The 18,500-nt window shown below is 38.9% G+C and overlaps 1 protein-coding gene across 1 annotated transcript in view; it reads right to left on the bottom strand.

The window, feature by feature from the left end:
* The window catches only part of rfx2 (regulatory factor X, 2 (influences HLA class II expression)), a 37,955-nt gene that overhangs the window by 17,048 nt on the left and 2,407 nt on the right, over nt 1–18,500 (bottom strand). Inside the window, 6 exon segments of the mRNA XM_048208866.1 lie at nt 1,143–1,217; nt 3,201–3,465; nt 5,667–5,692; nt 5,694–5,747; nt 6,186–6,275; nt 8,107–8,219. Of these exon segments, the coding sequence (XP_048064823.1) occupies nt 1,143–1,217; nt 3,201–3,465; nt 5,667–5,692; nt 5,694–5,747; nt 6,186–6,275; nt 8,107–8,219 (623 nt within the window).

The raw sequence follows: 18,500 nt of genomic DNA on the forward strand, positions 1-18,500 counted from the left end.
AATGAATAAAACAGTATCTAATCAAGAAAGCTTAAATTCATCAGTTTTTCCTCACAAAACAATAGCAACAAAACCACACAACAGAACACTTCTGCATTCATACTGTATGTTCATATTAATTACCAAATTAATTTGATTGATTAAAAAAAAAAAAAAGAGCCTAATGGGATCTGCAATTTCACATTTCATTGCTCATGGATAGTTCACCCCCCCAAAAAAAATCTGTCATCATTTATTCACCCTCGTGTCTTTCCAAATGCATTTGAATTTCTTCTGTGGAACATAAAATACATTTTAATTCAGTTTTTGCTTTAGTAATTTTAGTACTTCAACTTGTTTTATTTCAGCAAGTTGCCAAGGATATATTAAACAATTCTGAATAGTTTTAGTTAACAATAACAACACTGAAACAACATAAAGGTGAATAAATGAGAAAATTTCCACTCTAATGTGAAAAATTTCTTTAAAAAAAAAGAAGAAAAAAGTTAGATAAACAGATTATCAAATTAGCCAAATATTTCATAAACATGCAAGGAGTGAAGAGTATGCAGAACTTTGTGAATGAACGGCATTCAAATTCTGTGGGTGGAGATTCTGTGCAGGCCTCCTGATAACTGAGGAACAACATGGGAGAGGGAGTTTAAATGCCTCTGTTTGAAATGGGTGAGAAGATGTCTAGAGACTTTGAGGGAGTAATAATTGCCAATCTGAGAGGATCAAATTATGCCATCCACTGACACACCGATGGCATCATTATATCAATCTCATCTCAGGTCTCACCTAAGAAAGAATATTTGAACATTTGTAAATATTCACTACCTAGAGCTGAGGTGTCAGTATAAAATACAAATAAAAAAATAATTCTTAATATATAAAATCCTTAAAGTACTTGATGTTCAAGAGTACGTCTCACGCATATAAACACAGTGTTCCCTGGGATGTTGACTGAATCAGTGGTGTAATGTAAATGCAGGGGGTCTGAGGCACTTTAAACCCAAAATACACAGAGCGAGGGGCTGTTCTGGAAAAAGCATGCTCACAGCAGCAGTGAAAAGCAAAGCGAAGAGGCAGGCAGGATGAACTAAGCCTTTTTTTCAGGACTTGTTCCAGTTTCAATAAAGTTTTTTCCCAGTTTGACTTACATGGCTGTTGAGCAGGCTGCTTTTGTGAGTGGCAATCCCTTCTGACTTTTGGAGGTTTTCAATCGCCATTTCAAGCTGAGGAAAAGTAGGAGCATGCAAGACATGAAACGGGGGAAGAGAAGGGAAAAACAGAGGGGGTGGAATGTTCGGGGGGGACAACAGAGAGGGAAAAAAGACACACAAAAAAAGAAAAGGAAATCAGTCTGTTAGCTGCAGCCGGACTTTGAGCATTTCCATTACAGTCTGTCAGTGTTTGCAGCCACATTCATTATGGGTGGACAAAAAGCATGCAAATGTGAGGAACTCAGAGGGTTAGGCCACTCTTCCTGTCTCGGCCTCATATATGCTAATGAGCTGCACACACAGGGCGTGAGGTCAGGCTACTCTCAAACACATGAGACAAACTCTCTAGCCACGTCTGAAATCACACAGTTAGCGGGGTCGTGCCCTCTGTGAAGACACTGTCACATTTGATGCGTGATGCTGAAAAAGTAGATTTAATTTGACTCAAATAAACATGTTTTTCTGCAGGTATTATCTAGGGAGGAGGTTATTAGTTTCTGTTATTGCGTTTATGAACCGGACTTGTTTTTTCCATAGTGGGCACTAAAAAAAATACTATTTCAAAAGTTGAAAAAGAGAATAAGGCCTGAAAAGAGATTGAGGAGAAAAGATTAGAGAGGGAGAGAAAGATATAAAGAGGCAGAGAGAGAGAGAAAGAGAGTTTTGGCAGAGTGGCAAAACTTATAAAGAGAAAGAGGGAGACAGGGTAAAAGAAAAAAAAAAAAAAAAAAAAACAGGCATCCTTCCAAGTCTTTAAAAGGCTCCCGAGGGCTCTTGGCCAAATGGTAATGAGCCCCAGGGGTTGCTTTGTTTCGGAGGCCACTCAAGTGGCTGTGAAAACTGCTAAAACAAGGCAGAGCTGGAATATTTAGAGGCAGTCGCCTCCTTAAGCCCTGTCCCTGCTTCCAGCCCACCTCATAAACTAGCACACTGTGGAAAGAAAGCTACACTCTGATGACAGTGTGTGTCATCTCTACTCTGTGGTGTATTGGTAAAGGAAAAATGTGTTTGCATGATTAATCTGGTGACGTTACTTTTTTGAGAAATTGCAAAACACTTTTGTCTTAAAGAATGTAAGAATCAATGTCATCTGTAGCGTTGCGGATTACCACAGAAAGTCATTTTGACATCCTTCAGTTTAAAAAAAAAAAAAAAATCTGTAGGAGATTTAAAAGGGTCATGACATAATTTAAATTAGCCTTGATCTTTTGACATATAAGAGGTCTTTGTTTACTATGAGGAGGTTTAAAATATCCTCCTCATAGTAAACAAAGCATTTACTTTATCAAGCTCCAAAAACGTCTCGTTTTGATATTGTGGGATTTGTGACATCACACAAATTAGGGTTTTATATGGATATTGTTCTCAAAACATATTCTTACTCGCGTACAATAGCGACTGGGCATTGATACTCTTTCCTATGCAATGACGTTTTATATATATATATATATATATATATATATATATATATATATATATATATATATATATATATATATATACTTATTTATTTATTTTTTCTAAATTGCTAATTTAGATTATTTAGAATTAAAATTTAGCTACTTTTCTAGGTAGGTAATCTTCTAGTTATGCTTTACTGACTTGATTCTCTAGGTAAAGAGCTTCTTTCTGGATCCCTTGCACATACGAAATATATTGCGAAATATAATGCAAAAGATATTGGGTTTATGGGCTAGATGGTCATGACAGGAGTTAAAATATGCCCCATAGACTTTGCTTGTTAGTGTAATTACTGTAAACACATTTTTAGTCAGATTTTATGTTGAACATTTTTCTGTGTTAAAAGACAATCATATAAGCTTAACCATCGGAACATTCCTGTCACATCTCATCTAGACCATGAGACTAGTTTATGAGAGTTCATATTTACAAAACCATAACTTTCTATGAGCTCAAAGTAACTGAGACTAAAAACTCCCCTCCCATGTCACTAGTGGACCAGTCTTGAAGGATTTTTAGCACAGTGGACCGTACCATCGCGGATGAGGAGCGTGAGGAGTGAGAGGTGTGGTGGCGGCCACTCTCCATCCCGCCGTGAATCAGGTAGGCACTGCCGCTGGAAATGATCTGACTGCTGCCCACGTCCATGGCGATTCCCACCATGCTGTGGGCAGGAACTCCGCCAGCAGACGAGACGACTGTGGTAACCTGAGTACCCCCCGCTTGAGAGTCAAAATAGGTGCTTCCACTGCCCTGTCCATACAGCTGGGACTCTGGGTTATACGAGTATGCAGTACGACTGAAGGAACAGAGAAAAACAGAAATGATTAGTGTTTAATGTTTTAAAGTTTTGATCTGGACTCATGTATATCTGAATAGGCTTTCACAACCAAATAAAGGGGACATATTTTACAATTACAGGTGCTGGTCATATAATTAGAATATCATCAAAAAGTTGATTTATTTAACTAATTCCATTCAAAAAGTGAAACTTGTATATTATATTCATTCATTACACACAGACTGATACATTTCAAATGCTTATTTCTTTTAATTTTGATGATTATAACTGACAACTAAGGAAAATCCCAAATTCAGTATCTCAGAAAATTAGAATATTGTGAAAAGGTTCAAAACTTGTGCCACACTCTAATCAGCTAATTAACTCAAAACACCTGCAAAGGCCTTTAAATGGTCTCTCAGTCTGGTTCTGTAGGCTACACAATCATGGGGAAGACTGCTGACTTGGCAGTTGTCCAAAAGACGACCATTGACACCTTGCACAAGGAGAGCAAGACACAAAAGGTCATTGCAAAAGAGGCTGGCTGTTCACAGAGCTCTGTGTCCAAGCACATTAATAGAGAGACAAAGGGAAGGAAAAGATGTGGTAGAAAAAAAGTGTACAAGCAATAGGGATAACCGCACCCTGGAGAGGATTGTGAAACAAAACCAATTCAAAAATGTGGGGGAGATTCACAAAGAGTGGACTGCAGCTGGAGTCAGTGCTTCAAGAACCACTACGCACAGACGTATGCAAGACATGGGTTTCAGTTGTCGCATTCCTTGTGTCAAGCCACTTGAACAACAGACAGCGTCAGAAGCGTCTAAAGACAAAAAGGACTGGACTGCTGCTGAGTGGTCCAAAGTTATGTTCTCTGATGAAAGTAAATTTTGCATTTCCTTTGGAAATCAGGGTCCCAGAGTCTGGAGGAAGAGAGGAGAGGCACACAGTCAACGTTGCTTGAGGTCCAGTGTAAAGTTTCCATAGTCAGTGATGGTTTGGGGTGCCATGTCATCTGCTGGTGTTGGTCCACTGTGTTTTCTGAGGTCCAAGGTCAACGTAGCCATATACCAGGAAGTTTTAGAGCACTTCACGCTTCCTGCTGCTGACCAACTTTATGGAGATGCAGATTTAATTTTCCAACAGGACTTGGCACCTGCACACAGTGCCAAAGCTACCAGTACCTGGTTTAAGGACCATGGTATCCCTGTTCTTAATTGGCCAGCAAACTCGCCTGACCTTAACCCCATAGAAAATCTATGATGTATTGTGAAGAGGAAGATGCGATATGCCAGACCCAACAATGCAGAAGAGCTGAAGGCCACTATCAGAGCAACCTGGGCTCTCATAACACCTGAGCAGTGCCACAGACTGATCGACTCCATGCCACGCCATATTGCTGCAGTAATTCAGGCAAAAAGAGGCCCAACTAAGTATTGAGTGCTGTACATGCTCATACTTTTCAGTTGGCCAAGATTTCTAAAAATCCTTTCTTTGTATTGGTCTTAAGTAATATTCTAATTTTCTGAGATACTGAATTTGGGATTTTCCTTAGTTGTCAGTTATAATCATCAAAATTAAAAGAAATAAACATTCTAAATATATCAGTCTGTGTGTAATGAATGAATATAATATACAAGTTTCACTTTTTGAATGGAATTAGTGAAATAAATCAACTTTTTGATGACATTCTAATTATATGACCAGCACCTGTATATTAGCTAATTAATTAATATTTAATTAGCTAATTAACTACACAGTGGACATGAACATAGAGAAAAACAGACAGAAAGCTGCTAGGGTTTTCAATATTGATATGGTTTTCTGACCAAATATTAAAACATATAGTCAGTCATTTTAATCTCCCCAAAAAATAAGCACTTTCCATAAAAATACATAAAATATGTAAAATGTATAAAATTGAACATATATATATATATATATATATATATATATATATATATATATATATATATATATATATATATATATATATATATATATATATATATATATATATATATATATATATATATATGAAATGAGAGTATTGTTTTTCTGCTATGAAAAAGGCTCTAATATAATAAATTATATTAAATTATATTATATATTAATTATAAGGTGTCTTATATGTTTTATTGAGTGTTACAATAATCAGCCTCTGTACACAAAGTGAAGAACTGAACACATGTTTGATTGACAGATTGACAGGTGCTTACATTGTGCCATTGGGGTAGACGGCCTCTGCCCCCTTCCACGTACTGCACCTGAGACTGGTACACATGCTGAACGGGTTGAACCTTCAAACACACACACACATACAGGTCAGACGGGTGCTAAATAACCACTGCATGAGATCTGAGAATGTGCTAATGCAGATTCTGTAAGGGAAATGAGATGAACAGCTGTATGCAGGCTGCAGGCAGTAGGGGGCAGTGAGCACAAAGCTTCGCCTCAACAATCAGAGACGCCCTGTCGAGCCGGGAAACTACTTATTAACATATTAGTCGCAACAACCCAAGCGTGACGTGCGTGAAAGTAAAGCATGTCTGCGTTTCGGGGTTCTGACAGTATGCTGGGAGAGAAAGAGCATGATGGAAAGACAAAGACAGTCACAAGAGAGCGAAAAAGATATGTGGAGAGGCAAAAGATAAGCCAGAGGTGTTGTGGGTCCTCAGCATGTGCAGTGAGCGTGCAGGGTTTGATTGACTGTACTGTGTGTGTGTGTGTGTGTGTACCTGCTGAGGGACCTGTTGCACTCTAGGCACTGGCAACTGCTGCACCTGAGCTCCCTTCTGGGAAGAGCCGGTGGCCTGAACTAACACACGCTGCAGGTGAGGGACACACACACACACAAATGTAAAAATTAGACCCTTTTCTCTTTAAAAGGTGAGGTGCGTAATTGTTTCGATGTTAGAATGTTTAATCCAAGTTTAAAGTCGTCATGAAACGGAAGTTGCGATAGTCTTTTCTTCCCTATTGTGATGTACATCCGAGTGAAAAGACTTCTCGAACAAGAAAAGAAAAAAAAAGTAGGGCGGGACTTGATTTTGTCCATTGAGAATTGATTGGATCATAGGATTTGCTACTGCTGTGATCTCATGTGAATGACAGGTTGTTCCACACTCACGCCAGTAAACACATAATCAGAGAAAAGAAGAGATGTTGGTGCAAGAAGGACATTACTTTGATTAAAGGGATAGTTCACCCCAAAATGATAATTATCCCATGATTTACTCACCCTCAAGCCATTCTAGGTGTATATGACATTTTTATTTCAGACAAACACAATCAGAGATGTATTTAAAAATATCCTTGCTCCTCCAAGCTTTATAATGGTTGTAAATGGGGGACCATATTTTGAGGCCAAAAATAATGCATCCATCCATGATAAAATTAATCCGTACGGCTCCAGGGGGTTAATAAAGGCCTTTTAAAGCAAAGTGATGCATTTTTGAAAGAAAAATATCCATATTTAAAACTTTATAAATTCAAATAACTAGCTTCCAGTGGACGACCGTATGCATACTGCGCAAGTCGACTTGCGCCAAATGAGTAACCCGCTGATGCGATGTATGATGTAGGATGTAGGAGTAGAGTAAGCTTAGACGTCTCTTGCGGTTTAAACAAATAGGGCTGGGCAACAAACTAAAGCTCCTCTTCTCTTATAAAAATGGATTTCGATATCTTTAAAAGTTATTGTTTTAGAGTTCTGATTGGTGACCGGCATTTTGTTTTGCTTGATCATCTGCGCTTCCGTGTTCATCATTACGTGTCGGGTCAGAGGTTACTCTTCTGCTGCAAATTGATACATACGGCCATCTGCTGGAAGCTAGTTATTATAGTTAAGAAAGTTTTAAAGATGGATATTTTTCTTACAAAATACTATCGCTTCGCTTCAGAAGGCCTTTATTAACCCCCTGGAGCCGTATGGATTACTTTTATTGTGGATGGATGCATTTTTTTGGCTTCAAAATGGTGATTTTATTGTGGAGAGACAAGTAAAAGTAAGCCATTTTTGTGACAATGACACTTTGGCATTTCTAAAACTTCTGGCTCAACTAATGGTGTAATGGTCTCCCTGTTTGTCTAAATAATGGAAGATGTGTGAAAGGCTGTTTCTTTGTTGTTTTTTAAAAAATAATAATAAAAAAAAAAAACACTGTAAAAGATCTCAGGATCCTGAGAAAGATTACTGGAAAGTTTCGTTTATAAAAGTGTCATCTCTGATCCAGACTTCTAGCACCACAAATGTTATGTACAAGGAGTCTATATTTCATTCGTCACTGGTTTTCGTCAAATCCTCTACAGCTGCCCAGGGAAATGTGATGCTCTACTCAAAATATTAACCAAAATTACATAAAGACTGGTTTCTTTGGATGTGTGGTTGATCCAAACCCGACATCTCCCTCAGCAGCACCACGCAAAGTCGCTGCTAATCATTTCAAGTGGCTCTGACAGATGAAGGGTGTGGGTGAGGAGAAATCTTTCATCGCTTCAGATGGATCCAGTGCATATTGAAAAGCATCTTTCGAGAGATTCAGAACAATGACAGAAGAGCTAAAGCAGCTCAAATCTTCATATTGAACAACTTGTGTGGGAGGAGTTTCCTTAATTATCATTATGCTACTTTAGTGCATCAGTGCTGAGCCTGCTTACCTGTTGAGAGGCGGGAACGGGCTGAACCACCGGCGCCTGGGCTGAAGTGGACGTTCTCAGCGCCACAGTGGACGCTGACTCTGAGCCGCCCTCTGACCGCTGCATGGTTTCTCCTAGTAGATAGTTATAGTATGTAGTATTAGTATGTGTTAATATTAATAATTCACTCATGATGATGTTTTAACATGCCAACAATTAATAATTTAACAGTTTTTATGGGAAAAAGTAGATTAGCATTAGTAGGTATAGCATTAGGTTACCACAAACTCAACTTTTATTTGAACAAAATCAATACAAGCTAAGAATATAATTGCGCAAGCACCGAAAACCAATGAAGATGAATGAGAAAACGAGTAAAAGATGACAATGTATCACCGTGTGTGCTAACACGCTAAGCATAAAGAACGGCAGGATAATTTCATGACTAAGATGTCATCAGGTCCCAACTGATTTCCAATACAACTTCAAAAACAATGCAAGCAAACTAAGCTCCAGCAGGTTGCTGGAGAGGATAAGAGCAGCCCACTGAAATACAACTCTGCGCATGTGCCAGGAAAAGTGGGATACAAAGCGGCTTTTCACACCGTCTTCTCTGAAAGGACCAGGAGCTCAACCTAGCCAAGTCAGGCTGAGTCACCCGCATCCCCAGCAGGCCGCTCACCTCTGAACTCTATTATGGAGAAAAGAACAAAGGAGACATTAACAATCCCATCACAACTGCAGCGCGGTTCAGTCAAAGGGGGATTCGGCTAAAGCGAAGAACTGAGTTTGTCACTGTCGTCGAGATCCTGACGCAACTCTTAAAACTCTTATAGGTGCTGATGGCGCACACAACGACAGGAAAGAGAAGAAGAGAATAACAAATAGAGACCAGGCAGCCTCCCACGGCACAAAAAAAAAAAAAAAAAAAAAAAAGAGGTGAGAGCGGGGGGACTATGGAAAAAGTGGAGGGGCAGAACCCCCCCCCCCAACTATGAAAAGAAAAAGGAGGTAAAAAACTAAAATGGCAATGAGGCTGGTCCCCCCCACCAGGATACTGATGATCTCCAGCGGTTGTTTGGAATGAGAGTCCGTCTCTAGGGGCTCCAATAATACAGCTGATATGAGGAAATTCCTCAATGCTTTGTAAACGTTTGTCGGTTGCTATGGTGAGGGATCCATGGCAACCATCCCTAACTCTACCACCCCCCTTCCCCTTGTGCTATTCTTTTTTAAGCTCACACACAGGAACTTTGGAGTGCTGGAGAGACAGGCAGACTCAGAGACGGGGAACGAGTTACAGGGGGGCGGCCGATCTCTGTACATCTAAATAAGCTCTTAACCAGTCCGACGGTGCATTTATCACCACCGGCGTGCTCAACAGGTCCCAGACCTGCGTTTACGACGTGTGCCTGCATTGATCCTGACCGTCAAGCAGCAGGCGGAGGCTGATCTGAGAGCTTGTGTGCTTCAAGAGACACCTTGACTGACAGTTTGTTGTTAAAGTTTAAAATAGAGCAAAAGACAAGCAATACGCTTGATTTCATCTGCAGGAAAAATGGATGCTAATTACAGGCACTTAAAGTTTTCCACTGGGAGTAGAAGAATAAAGAATAAAAGCTAATTGTGTTTTCTGAGATTAGTAAAATAGAAATAATGAATTCTCAAGTGTGAAGCTCTATTCAAAGGTAAATTAATTGGAGAAAATCTAACTGTCCCCGTTTTCAGAAAATAAAAGGAACTGTAATGAATACAAGAGATGAATCAGTTCAGTAAAAAGCATGAACTCAGATGCCCTCTGGGAGTATATACTGCAGAAAGAACACTACAAATGTGTTTAAAAAAAAATTAAAAACAATCCTGTGTAAATCCATTAAAATCCATTGTTTTATACCAACATTTCAAAGCACAGGGTGTGTTCCAATAGCTTTTGAACAGTAAGCTTCCATGACTTTTCCATTATTTTTTCCAGTCTGTCTTGGTGACTAATTTAAGCTTTTTTAAATTTTATAGAGATTGTTCTTAAAATTTGTTGCCAATAAATGTTTTAAAGCAGCAGATTACAAGAAAAAAAAAATGGAATAACTGCCTCTTCTACGACTTGGAGATTTTATTAATTTCCATTAGTAATGCAAAATATTTAGACCGAAAATGAATTTCCGATTTCAGTTGAAACCGTTTTGGAAGGTTGAAATCATTGACTGAAAAGGTGAAGTTTAATTAGTACTTATTAGCTTTGTTGCTTTTGATATGAAACAAAGTCTCAGCTTTCAAATTCTGTCAATTTTATAATGAAATTCAAAATGTAGTGCCTCAGTTCATGCAGCAGTGCTTCCTATTTACTACGAGTTATAGCACAAAATGTTGAAAGTAACAGTACTTACTGAAATGTATCATGCCCAATGCAATTCCTCAATCAGCGTTTCAACTGCTGAAATATGTCAGTAAAAGAGCTTGTAAACAATATATCACGTAACGCTGCAATTGCCTCAGGAAAGCCTTTCAATTTCCATAACTTGTGAGCAAGAAAAAAATAACTCCAGAGAGAAGCATTTTGATAAACATATGCACCACATTTAATTTTCTTTTTTTTTTTTTTACAAAATCTGTTGTCTTCATTATTTAATGTACGTTTGAATAAATCTGTTATGTTAAAAAGCTATTACAGTCACCGTATAAATGTTTATACTTCAACAACCAATTGGAGTAGGAACAAAATTATATAATTAAAAAGTTAATATAAAACTGCCTTATGTGCAATTTAACTCAGTTTATATACGAAGAGCGTTGAATATTAAATAAATTTGATTAATTAACTGATTACAAACACTTTTTCTTTCATTTTTTGGCTAAATGGAAACTTTAATTTCGGTTTCGCTGTTTCTGTAAAAAAATATTTTCAATCCATCACTAATTTCCATGACTTTATTTATCATGAGTCTTTATTGATAGCGAGGACATGAAGAAGATTCAGTGTTGAAATTGATCATCAGTAAGCCCAGATGGAATTTCCAGACTATTTCTGTGTTGATTTGAAATAATTCAAATTCAAACGTGTTAAACAGGAACTATGACAACTCTTATCAGTAGCTAAGGGAATAATCAAAATAATAATAACTGAAATATTTAAACCAACAAAAACTCAAGGGGTGGTGGCTGCTCGAATTTTATGAATGACGTGGAATCCAGTTCAGTGGAAAACTGTGGATTTGCGGGCGCAGATTATGTGTGGGCGTAATCATCCAGTCATCACCAGGCTAGAAGCCTTCCAGTTTGTTTACACCAGTTAGAAGAAGTGTGTAGATGGTCACAGTCATGCTTTCCAACTGGACTTGCAGGATCAGTCAACAGGAGTTATTTGGTTCAAATCCCACAGACTTTGTCTAACGCTCACCTGAACCAGACTGAAAAGGTAAAATGCAAGTCAGAACATAAATAAGCTTCATTAGAACTGTGAGGGTAAATAGAATGAGTGTGCTTAGATCTTTTAAAAGAAAGGAATTTGCCTCAGGGGTGTTGCATTGGTTATAAATATGTCCTGGGCTGTCCCTGCTGCAGTTATCTTTGGAGCCGATTCCTGCCTACTGCTATTATTCCCAGAGAATGGGAGAGATCGCTCACTGTTGCCTTCAGGTGTTCGGCGAGAAATCAACTTCAGCCAGACAGTCTGAGTTACAGAGCAGCAGTTCTCAACCAGCTTTTTTCAAGACCACAAATTTACATTGCCTATGTTAATGTGCACCAATACTGTAATTTTTTACAAAATTTTGTAAAAAAACAAAAAAAAATTGCTAGGATTTTGAGCACTGTTGAGTGGATTCTTCTTATATCGACTGATAGACGGATCCACTGATAGTTGCCTGCTTTCAAACGCTCCCGTGTATATCTGTGTAAGCGCTCGGTGAAGAACGTCAGAGATGTCCATTTACATGTTTTTGAAGCGTTGATCACTGTAGCCAATCACAGACATACTGTATCTGTTGAGTGCATGAACACAATGGCCAATCAGAGGTCAACAGCGCTCAAAATGCTAGTATTGGGAGATGCATTAGACGAATATGTAAAAATGTGCTGTGCGATTTCATCTCAATGACATAAACAACATAAAGGACTGAACAGAAGAAATGAACCGGAGAAGATTTCCACATCCAAGAAAGTTGCAGAGCATACCTACCTATTAGGTAAACGAATGGTAGTTCAAAAGGTGTTTACCAGCCAAAATGAGCATTTCTGGAAAGCTGTTTTGAACTCCCGAAACAAACTACAAATGAACTTGAAAAAGGTTATTGTCGAAATGAAGTCACAGAAGTTCGTTCTTCGATTTCGCTTGAAGTATATTGGGGCCTTTACATGGGCACGTCACTCTTGTCTGAGATCCTAGAGAAGGTTAAAATCCACACAAATTCCCCACCAGCAGCTATAGGCCGCACAAAGGCAGAAAACAGCAGGAGCACCCCGGCACTTTGGTGTGAAGAGCGAGAGAGGCCCGTCCTGAATAGGCTTCTGGTTTATTACAGTAGAGCAGAGACTCCCCGCCGCACGATACAAGCGCTCACCTCTGCTCAACACAAATGAGCTATTAAAGACCTCCACAACATTGCAGCCATTTCCTTCTGTTCTCATTAACCTTAGTGTGAAGAGATGGAGAGCGAAATCCTCTCCTGGAAGTATGCTGGCAATAAACCAGGCCTAAATAACAAAGAAAACAAAAAGTAATACCTGTGATTGAGGTTATTGTTGAGAAGAGGGTTTAGACACATCTGTCATAGACAGATTGAACTTAAACAACGCTCGATCAGGGCAAAGCACATGCAGATGTTCAATTAAAAACAGGAGCCCACAGTCTTGGCTCTTGTTTGCACTGGCCCACATTGTTTGCAGAGCAACAACGGTTGCTAGTGGCAACACCGTCCACTCCCGTTTCCAGGAGCCTGTTGCTATGCAACCAACAGAATACTTCCCAAACCAAACAATGCCATCCCCCAAGTGATCCTTCTATCTCACATTAACCAGAAACTTAGAACAATAAATACATAAGCTATTACTCTGACCCTCTGGAGCGGAGGAAGGGACTCAGTAGGGGGAAAAAAAACGTGCAGTTATAGAGAAAAATCTACAGAAAGCCGTACTTCAGGACTTACAACAACTTTTTCTGGTATGGGAACGCTGACACAGACTGTTAAAGCCATCAGAAAGGCAAAAAAAAAAGTAAAGAAAAAGAGAAGAAAAGAAAAGCCGCCACAAGTCATGCTTGCACCACAACACTCCAAATACAACAATCACTTTGTAAACGAAGCCTCAAATTACTTTTCCAACTAAATAATCCAGACGTTCCTGACAGATTTGCAGCTTGGAAATACACTCTGATTGCTTTCACGACACGCCGGAAGCTTCGAACAGCCGTGCAATAAAGCAGAGACACTTGTTGCCATTAAAGGGCCGTCTATACTGGACATCTGTGTCCAACAAGTTGGGCTGATGTTCTGCAGATACGCGGCTTTCAAAACACACAAAATGCTCCTACCACTTATGATCTAGACCATCCATCCAAACTAACTGCAAATATGAAGCTTGAACCTGTATGTTATTAAGTAATGGTGGTGTGTGTGTGATTTATAACTTTTATATACTGTATTTGCATACACAAAATTAAAGATCTGAGGCAAGATAAGAGATTTCTCCAAAAGAGGCAAGCAGTTCTTCAGATCTATTTCAATATCTAATGACTGATCCACTGAAATTAAGGTTTGCAGATGGCAAGGTTGGGCTGAGGAAGTGGACAGTTTAAGTGGTCAGCTGGGTCCTCATGTAAGCCCCTCAAAACAAATCCCCTAAAATAGGCACATCTCCAAACCCTCAATCTTCAATTGCTGTCACAACCCTAGCCCATCCGTCGCCAGCACACCAAAAGCAAAGGGCTCTGCAGCCAGGGAGAATCGGTCGAGCGTTGCCATGGAGACCGTTTGTTCACACTTACAACTCCACAACCCCCTCCTCCTCCTCCTTCTCCTTCCCCGGTAACCCTTTCCAGATTTCCGCACCACCCCCCAACCCTGAGCTGAGGATGATTCCAAAAGGGGAAAAAAAAGAAAAGTGTTTTGTAAAAGAAAAAGCTTACCTTTGCAACATTTGCAAGACTATGAGAAGGTGAAGGAGAAGACTGTTAAATGTGTCTGGTTCCATAGAGATAATTGCCCTTTCTTTCAGTTTTTCTTTTAATGGTGATGACAAACTGGTGGAACTCCAGTTTTTGTTGTCACACCACCTTGTTGCCCATAGTGATACAAAAACAGAGGATTGAGCTGCGAAAAGGAGTCTCTAGGAGCAGGTGTCTGTTTGGGGTGCAAAAATATACGTCCTGGTAACTACAGCAAGTGACACATGCAGGAAATCTGTTCAGGGATGAGTTTTTCAGAAACGTGATGGATTCCAGTCAGCCAAGTTACTGCTGCGGGCTTTATATTGCAACAGTGCAACAAGTTCTGGCTGGCAAATAAGAAGCTAGATTAAAATATTACATGCACAATATGCATTTATATTTTTTTGTGTGTAATAAAATAACAGTGCCTTTTCTCTTTAAAAAAAAATCTCTTCTGAAGACAGTGAGCAGAAGATTACCAGACTACCAATGCTAAATGCCAAATGGCATCAGGTCAACGGTAGCCAATACAGTTAAGAAGGAAGGAAGACAGAAACTTCCTAAAGTGATTCTGTCATGCCACATTGTCTCCACATTACGTCTACACCTCAACACTCAGATTTCAGAGTCACCCAGGCTGAGTAATCATTCTTTTGCAAATCCACAAGAACAACATGGCCTTTACTCCATACCTTCTATGGCTGATCTCAACAACAACTGGATTATCACACGCCCTTTAAGATGTTCTTATGATGACACAGTGTGGCGATCTCTACCACTGTATGTAAAAAGCATGTGTCATTGGTATTTAAACTTGCTGACTAATAGTCGCCCATTACCACCAAACAGGGACAGACTGTCTATAGACACATGAGACTTGATAAAATTTGCCTTTTTGGATCTGTCAACACGTTTCAACACAAGCCAAATTCTGAAGGAGTCCAGCTCATCAAGGATCTTGCCCAAGTATCACATTATGTAATCCAATCCAGTCATGTCAATGGCATGACTATGGTTAATCTAATGGATGTTTCTCTGGATTGTGTGTGCCAAATCTTCCAGGATAAGGATATTATATAATAGAAATAGACTGATAATCAGTTTGAGCAATATGTTTTACAGATATTCACAGATTTTCTACTTGAGGTGCAGTCACATTAATGTCAATTTAATGTAATTTTGCAGGCATAAAAGGTCCATTATCTACTGTCAATAGTGTAGTGATGCATAAAGCACCACTCGCAGAGAAGTCACTTTCAAACCAAGCAGCTTTCTGTTGGTCAGTGTGGCAAATTCACAATACCAACTTAAGCACAAGTGAAAGGATGCAGCCAGCATGTAAAACTCACGATTGCGCAGATTATTATTTAAATGGCTCACAAAATTTAGAAACATTACACTTTTTCAATTAATTCTCACATTAACAATAATTGCCATTAATAAAAATAATAATTATGCATAATGTTTATTGTTGTAGTCTAATAATTTAGTTATCATTGTGCCAAAACAACAACAACAACAATGTTAATCAAGTATAGGTTTCGGTCATGAAAAACAATATAAGTCAATCTCTGATATGTATTGTCCTATTGCTGCTTATCCACATTTCCATACACCCAGTTTCAAGATTGATATCTAAGTGTTTACAAGCATCTATCTGATTCACACTGGGTTACCAAACAATGATAGGTGTGTTCTGTTTATGGGCATTATGGGTAAAAGTGATATAGTGATATAGAAATAGTGTCATTTCAAGTCAAGATATCACATGGCTGAGTCATGTGAATGATTCAGTCCTGTCATTACTGGTGAAATGCCGGTTATAATAAATATTAGGAGAATAGAATAAATTCTGCTGTGTGGAAAACTATGTTTATTGTAGTCCTTTTTAAACGATTGCTGCCCTGATTTGTAATTTATGAGAACTTTTGACTGGTTGGAGGCTGCGTATATTTCTTAATAAACAAAAAAGGAACAACCTGGAACTGTTGGAGTTGATTCAGTCCTCCACAAGAGACCTGACTGGGCTTCTGGGGGGAAAAGTGAGCAGAACGACTGTTTGACAAGTTCTGCATACAATAGACTGATAGCACAGAGGGTAACGCAGGAGTCACACAGGGTTCAGCCCCCACAGAATCAACAAGCTCTTCCCCAGTGTCTATTCAGGTACATAGAGAGGTATGAATGGGTAGTTGAACTGCACATCTGCACAAAGGCATGGCTTGAGCAATGCATGATAACTACGGAGACGTCAGCCTTGACGGAAGAAAAATCCTGAATAAACACTCTTTTTCTGAGGGTCTGAGTGTACCGGAGTGAACTTCTCCAGGATGAATGAGAGGATGGATGGAGTTTGACACTATAAAGTGTGCTAAACCTCATAGTGATGGATATTAAACTAAATAGAAAATTGAGTACATTCTAAACCTGGACTTTTTCGACTTAAACTAAGTAAAGTAAATATTTAGTTTTAAGATGTTTTCCTACATGACAGACACTGTAAAAATAACGCCAAGAACTTGAGGTTAACAATAAGAAAACTGGAAAATGGACAGGAAAACACTATTTGTATAATAAGCAACAGTAAAAAGAGGGGGCATTAGAGGGACGGTCCATGTACCCAGACTAAGGCGCGAGAGAGGAGGCCATTGTGATGCAAATGTCATAGCCCAGTGTGCTGTTTGCGGCAGGAAATTTAATTAGCAGTTGTGGAGCTACGATACAAAGCAGGTGGAATGTAAAGAACGTTCCAACGAGGAGACGAATTCGGGGGGTGGGGGGGGCTGCTGTTTGAACGCTAAGGGAGAGGTTCTTGTGAGCAACACATTTCAGTCTCAGACAAGTCTCAGCCTGCAGCTCACACATCTCAGCCAAGTCACCCGTTTCCTTTTTTCCCCCTCAAAGAAAACAAGGATCAGAGCACTTTGATTGCATTTATTCATTATTTCATCATGGAGCGCTGAACATAACATAGTTAGCGATATCGATGACCGATATATCACATCACACGGTTTAATTTAAAGATAGTAAATAACACAAGTTTGCGATGTTTCATGGAATTTATTGTCTAATAGGCTAGATATTCAAAGACTTAAAATAGACATATAATACAACATAAATATTTTCTGAATGTCAACAGTATATTAAAGTATTATAGTGTTTGCCTTTGTATTATTAGACGGAACTGTTAAACATAACTAATGAAGACGGAGAATGGGAGCTCCTGTCCTAAAGCCACTTGAAGGCAAGCCTGCAAGGTTAGCAAAAAGAAAAAAAGTGCAACACCTGCTAACGCTGTGGTATGCAGGGAAGGAGACCAGGGGCCATTTTTTTTAATGGATGTCAATGGAGGAGAGACTTTACAACGCTGAATGAATCAACAGCCCATTGGCTAATCTTCAACATGTTTCCTCTTTAACATTCATATTGGATTGATCTATTTTTAGAGTTTACACTGGAAAAATGCTGGTTTTTTAAGAGAAGTCACAGACAATTGCGTGACATGTATGATTCAGTTTACTGCATTTCTTATTCATTTCTATAGAATCCACAAACAGTGACTGACTTGCACAACTCTCAATGAAATTCCATGACATCAAGGCTGTAATGTGATTGGTTATCAGGGCACACATGATCCAAGTTAGCCGTTACACTTTCTCCAATGTTAGAACCACAGACCCTCCTATTTCCCAATAATAAGACCATCTCTGTCCTGCCCATTTGAGTTCTTAGTGCTGTCAAAATAAAAGTCCCGCTTACAACACTTATTGGCAAACAGAAATATTGGCCGATATTTGACATTTTTTAATTATTGGCATCAGCTGATAACCTTTTCTGTTTGACTGATAAGTGTCATAAACGGGACGTTTATTTTGATAGCACTGAGAAAACGGACAGTGCAAACCAACAGGTTCTCCATCTTAATTAGTTTACGTCTTTGTTTAACAGTTTTGTCTAATATTAGAAAGGTAAACACTATACTGCTTTTTAAGGCACTATTTATTCATTTAACAGAGCCTTTGGTTACACTTTATTTTGATGGTCCAATTTAGACTCTCTACTAACTATAAGTAACTTTGCAACAACATGTCATCTCTCATTAGAGTACTAATAGACTGTAGTAGAATGTTAGGTTAAGTGTTTGGGTTCAGGTTAGTAGAATGAGTTGACATGTAGGCCTAGTTGAAAAGTTACTTATAGTCAGTAGCAAAAATGTCAACTAACTCTCATTAGAGTATTAGTAGTCATGTGGTTGCAAAGTTACATATAGTTAGTA

This window comes from Megalobrama amblycephala, linkage group LG12 (assembly GCF_018812025.1).
Source record: "Megalobrama amblycephala isolate DHTTF-2021 linkage group LG12, ASM1881202v1, whole genome shotgun sequence".
NCBI lineage: Eukaryota > Metazoa > Chordata > Actinopteri > Cypriniformes > Xenocyprididae > Megalobrama > Megalobrama amblycephala.